The 6,000-nt window shown below is 39.4% G+C and overlaps 1 protein-coding gene across 1 annotated transcript in view; it reads left to right on the forward strand.

Annotated features, from left to right (window-relative positions):
* Positions 1 to 4,802, forward strand: part of LOC126426919 (synaptobrevin homolog YKT6) — a 40,738-nt gene extending 35,936 nt beyond the window's left edge. Inside the window, exon 4 of the mRNA XM_050089023.1 lies at positions 2,953 to 4,802. Coding sequence (XP_049944980.1) covers positions 2,953 to 3,090 — 138 coding nt within the window. The 3' untranslated portion in view covers positions 3,091 to 4,802. The remainder of the gene's footprint in view (positions 1 to 2,952) is intronic.
* The last annotated feature ends 1,198 nt before the right edge of the window (positions 4,803 to 6,000 follow it).

Genomic DNA, 6,000 nt, shown 5'->3' on the forward strand with positions numbered 1-6,000 from the left:
TAACACACTCCCCTTTCATTCACAGATTGACTAAAAATTTAAATAGCTGCAGAGGCCTCCATACCATCACCTGTTCCTTCATAATTTCTGCCACAGATATGGCCTTCTTCATTCCTTGATTTACACTTATAACAATGTTTGGTTAAAATCTGGAAATATATTACCTTTCCAGTATCCACACTGGTCACTGTAGCAACATAATTCTTAGAACTGCAGCCGCACTTCTGCCAAGTGCCGTCAAAAGTATGTCAGTCATATCATCATTTATTTCAACAGCTTCAATTTGCAGCACCTTTCATTGACTCACATTCAACAGGTTCCACAGCAGCTCCAATAAATCCTGCGTACAAGGTGGGCCCGGCGTATTTTTCCACGGCACACATGGGTTTCTGCTGCAGTGTGTCCTTGCCAATAGCTCTCGATCCATAAAGCCACCTAACATTTACTTCAAAATAATTATCTTTACAATTATCAGAATTCTAAAATGAATGAGTATATTTACAACTGGCACAATTAATGATAAGTTCCCTGGCTAGTCCATTTGATACCTCACTGTCTTTATGTAAAAGTAACTGGCCCTCCATGTATTTTACAACACACACATTCACCTAACACCCTTGTTATGATGTGTAAATCTCTGACTATAACCTAACCTACCATTTACATCACTTTCACTTTGAGAAAACTGTGTATCAAAATGTTTTATTTGAACCTTCGAAGCACTAATGGGTGTTTCTGTAGATACTGACGAGTTTGTCTGTATTTCACAGTCTGTAAGCTCACACGCCAAATGTTAAACACAATGTTTATCTTTATTCAAAAATCTATTACCATGAAACCAAAGTTTCTTAAAAACACTTTGTTTTGGTGTCATACTTTACTTTTTGAGAGATTTACCAATCTCTTCATCACTTTTCCTTGGAAAAACATTAGCACTTCAACGTACAATGTATGTTTGTACTGTGAAACAATATGATACTGTTTTTGACAATGCCACCAATACAAACACATAATTTAACCTTTACAACACAGCAATCCACAGCCTTCTATGTAAAAAATTGCCGATTTTATTAGTTCTTGAAGTAACGCATGTAATAAAAATTTTAACATTTTCAACCAGTTTAGATTATATTTAAAAAATAAAATGGAATACTTCCCATGTGAGTTTATAAGTGATAAACATACCATTTTATTCAGAAAATTGCAAATTTTACACCGACATAAAAATCAGAAAATGTGAAAAAAAAATTTTTTCCGTTCCAGCTCCGGTTAATGCTGCTTGCAAACTTTTGTTAGTAAGCTTTCACAGATCCTTCTAGTATTTATCTTAAATCATCTGAAACTGTGGGCTTTACCATTCCCATGATAGTGGGGCAAGCAAAACTGTAACCTTAGTATATGTACACTGCCCCTTGTGAGTCTAATTTGCTATAGGTACCACAAACTTGAGCAATATTATCTTAGAAGCTAGATTAAGGAAAGGCAAACTTACGTTTCTAGCATTTGTAGACTTAGAGAAAGCTTTTGACAATATTGACTGGAATAATCTTTCAAATTCTGAAGGTGGCAGGGGTAAAATATAGGGAGCGAAAGGCTATTTACAATTTGTATAGAAACCAAATGGCAGTTATAAGAGTTGAGGGGCATGAAAGGGAAGCAGTGGTTGGGAAGGGAATGAGACAGGGTTGTAGCCTCTCCTCGATGTTACTCAATCTGTATATTGAGCAAGCAGTAAAGGAAACAAAAGAAAAGTTCGGAGTAGGTATTAAAATCCATGGAGAAGAAATAAAAACGTTGAGGTTCGCTGATGACATTGTAATTCTGTCAGAGACAGCAAAGGACTTGGAAGAGCAGTTGAACGGAATGGATGGTGTCTTGAAGGGAGGATATAAGATGAACATCAACAAGAGCAAAACGAGGATAATGGAATGTAGTCGAACTAAGTCAGGTGATTTTTGAGGGTATTAGATTAGGAAATGAGAGACTTAAAGTAGTAAAGGAGTTTTGCTATTGGGGGAGCAAAATAACTGATGATGATCGAAGTAGAGAGGATATAAAATGTAGACTGGCTATCGCAAGGAAAGCGTTTCTGAAGAAGAGAAATTTGTATAGATTTAAGTGTCGGGAAGTCGTTTCTGAAAGTATTTGTATGGAGTGTAGCCATGTGTGGAAGTGAAACATGGACGATAAATAGTTTAGACAAGAAGAGAATAGAAGCTTTTGAAATGTGGTGCTACAGAAGAATGCTGACGATTAGATGGGTAGATCACATAACTAACGAGGAGGTGTTGAATAGGATTGCGCAGAAGAGAAGCTTGTGGCACAACTTGACTAGAAGAAGGGATCGGCTGGTAGGACATGTTCTGAGGCATCAAGGGATCACCAATTTAGTATTGGAGGGCAGCGTAGAGGGTAAAAATCATAGAGGGAGACCAAGAGATGAATACACTAAGCAGATTCAGAAGGATGTAGGGTGCAGTAGGCACTGGGAGATGAAGCAGCTTGCACAGGGTAGAGTGGCATGGAGAGCTGCATCAAACCAGTCTCAGGACTGAAGACCACAACAACAACAACAGTTCATATGAGGAATTTGTAAGCAACCTACCTTGTAGACAGATTGCTATTTCCCAGTGACCCACAGTCTGTTAACTGCTTTAATACCTGTGATGGAGCCTATATTTTAATCCCCCCCCCCCCCCCCCTTTTTTTTGTTAAAGGGGGGGGGGGGGGGAAGAAAGGATAACCTTCGCTCTTTCCTCCATAACCTCAGCACCTACTCCCAAATTCAATTCATCTGATCTTTCTCAACTTAGTGAGCCACCTTCCTGGATGTCAATCACCACCTCTTAGACAGATCCATAAATACGTCTGTTCGTATCGAGTGCACCAAGTTCCTACCTACTTGGAGTTTCCAGTGTTAGATTACATAAAGTGGTTCATTTCACATTCCAGCACAACACAATTGAAGCGGTGCTGCAGCGCGGGGAGAAACTGGACGACCTGGTCGCCAAGTCGGAGGGGCTGAGCATCCAGAGCAAGGCGTTCTACAAGACGGCGCGCAAGACCAACTCCTGCTGCAGCTTCGGCTAGGCGGGGCGCGCTCGGCTGTGGCGCGCCACACGGACTTCGGGAAGGCTGCACCGGGGGCGGAGGCGTGCCGCTGTCTGTCCCTGCCGGTGCACCCGCTCCTCCATCCTCCCCTTTCCCCCATGTAACGGAAGCGAATCTGCCACCGGCACGATTTGCGAAAGCGACTCGAAAGCTGTGAGTGGAGAGTCGCGACATTGATAATGTGCTGACATTTGCCCCCATTGAGAGATGTCTGCCCCCCCCCCCCCCCCCCTCCCACTTCCTCCTCCTTCCCTCTTCTTGTGCACCTCACTGTCTGCAAGTTTGTTATTTTATGTAGCATTTAAGTTACCATGTTTTAAATTATTTAATCTCTTCCTGTATGATAGTTGTCAGGTGCGGCCAGTTTATTTCTGAAATATCTCTCTCATTCGATGTGTAGTCGTGTATATGATTTCTTACTGAATTCCAAATACTTCTCAACTTTTTGTGGGAATGCAGTCTCTCTCTCTCTCTCTCTCTCTCTCTCTCTCTCTCTCTCTCTCTCTCTCTCTCCCCCCCTCTCCCTCTCCCAACTCTCCCGAGAAACAATTTTCCTTTTTGCCTGCAGTATATAGCCCCTGTCAAGAAAAGAGCTAGACTGTTGTTGCCTGCAGTTCAGTGTATTGTGTTCTCCTTTCCTTGCATTGCTGCTGCTGTGTTTTGAAGCACTAGTTGTCCTTTGGACTGCAAACAATGTACAGGAGCCGCTCTAAGCTGTTCTGGAATTGGTCCCAGACCACTGGTTCCGGAACCCTCCGGAAGCAATTACTGACCACCGGTCTCGAAACACGGCGGGCAATGCAGTGTGTGTTCCCCTTCGCGTCATTTCTCTCTTAGCTACTGTCGACTTGTCTCTTGCAAGATTTAATTTTATTGGTGTTCTTCCTTCATTGGTGTTAGGCTAGATACATAGTACAATACCTTAGCTGACAATGTATGTCAGAAACAAATATGAAATATATTTATCTCCCCATGTAAGTGGAGTTTAGGCTTTATTTTATAAAGTGTGCAAACTGTGAAGGCATCACTGGTTGTGTTAAAAATTGTACAAGCAGTTGGATGGTGCATGTAGGTGCATAATTGAGCTGCTTCCAAAGTATGCAATTTTTATGAGTGTGTTCGACAAGTATGTCTCTTGTGCGAGTGAGTGTGTGTTAATCTGTGGGTATTTCTACGGCTACAGGAGTTACAATCATTTCGTTTTCGTGGATGTTTGTTATTTGTATTAGCATGCAAAACTGTTTGATCTCTTGAAATTATTTGTGTGATGGAGATTGAAATGCATTTTTCACATTCATTCCATTGATTGTCAACTAACTTCTGAGAAATTGTAAGAAACAACTGTCTGTTTATATGTATACGTGGACATCACAGATGAAAAGAAACCTTAATGGAAAAACAATTGTGTACTTGAAATTCAATTGGTTTAAATTGTGAATGAACAGGTACTACAGTTAAATAAATTAAGAGATGTCTCTCAGCCTTCGAGAATATTTTAACTACACAGTGCCGGTATATTTATCCTCTAGAACAGTGGAAAATTTTGAGGGAGCTATATAATTTTTGATTATGCTCTATTTTCAATGAGAAGAGAATGGAGTTACCTGCATTTAAGATGTGGTCGTTTTTGTTATTGAAGTTAAAATAATTGCAAAGAATTTACAGTTTACTTAGACTAGACAAAATATGTATGAAAATACAATTTCTTTTTACTTCTAAATTGTTTGTTTCAAGTATACACATTTTATTACACTAGTGTTTAGTCAGTTTGCATATTATTATGCAGCTCTCATAGATGAACACATACTATTACCTCCATACCGGTTTGAGTCAACAAGTTTACTGTGAACATTTCCTACAACAATGATGGGTTATTGGAGACTTTATTTTACATTAACATTACACTTTCCTGTAGCAGACACAGAAAGTTCTCTATAATGCTGGCGAAAATATGTGCATTGTTGGAAGGTTGTGTATTCTGCTTGGTTGTAGGTGTTTCCTGTGCAAATAACTTCGTCACTACGACAGGACTCTTCAGCTTTTAAGATAAATCTGTAAACTCCTAAGTCATTCTCAGAGGCACTATAATATGATCCTCTTTTGACAAATGTCTGTTACTAACAAAGACTGTTGCTACAGGATCCCACAGTTGTTAATTGCACCTGAGGGGAAGGTCGAATACTAAAATAATATTTTTAATAGTCTCTCCATCTGAATTTACAAGAAACATTCATCCAAAATGTTTTACGGGATCTACAGATTTCAGATGACATTTTGGCTGCAAAGAAAAATAACTCAGTTGAAATAAAACTAATATGTAAATAATTTAAAAAGTATTACAAAATCAAATGTTAACATTATGTTGATATCATGGGCCTCTAGAAAAAAAGAATATTTAAAAATTTTCACTTCTCTTGCCAATCTTTGTTATAAAAGTTTTTCATTATGAAGGAGTTTCTAAAATGAGCTGTTAAACTGAAAGGAATACCAGCAACATCATTTTCCTTTGCCTACACTTTTCCCGTCAGTTTCTCTCACAAGTTATTATACACAGAAGGTTACATTTATTCCCTGGCAGTGGAATTTGTGCTGAAAAAGTAGTGTCTAAGCAGTGTGGCAGCGATGGTGTGTACCTCATATTTATGGTTTCTGTTGTGCAAGAGTACTTAATGAATCTCAGAACTGATATTATTGATGTGTGTTTGCTTGTAAATTACAAATGATGTTCTGATAGGGGAATTACTGAACATTGTGTCACTGTACAGCTGGGTGAGCGAGAGGAATAGGAACAAGCATTTTGTGTGTGTGTGTGTGTGTGTGTGTGTGTGTGTGTGTGTGTGTGTGTGTGTGTGTGTGAGAGGAGAGTCTCACCATTAACTAATGGTCATT

This window comes from Schistocerca serialis, chromosome 11 (genome assembly GCF_023864345.2).
Source record: "Schistocerca serialis cubense isolate TAMUIC-IGC-003099 chromosome 11, iqSchSeri2.2, whole genome shotgun sequence".
Classification (NCBI taxonomy): domain Eukaryota; kingdom Metazoa; phylum Arthropoda; class Insecta; order Orthoptera; family Acrididae; genus Schistocerca; species Schistocerca serialis.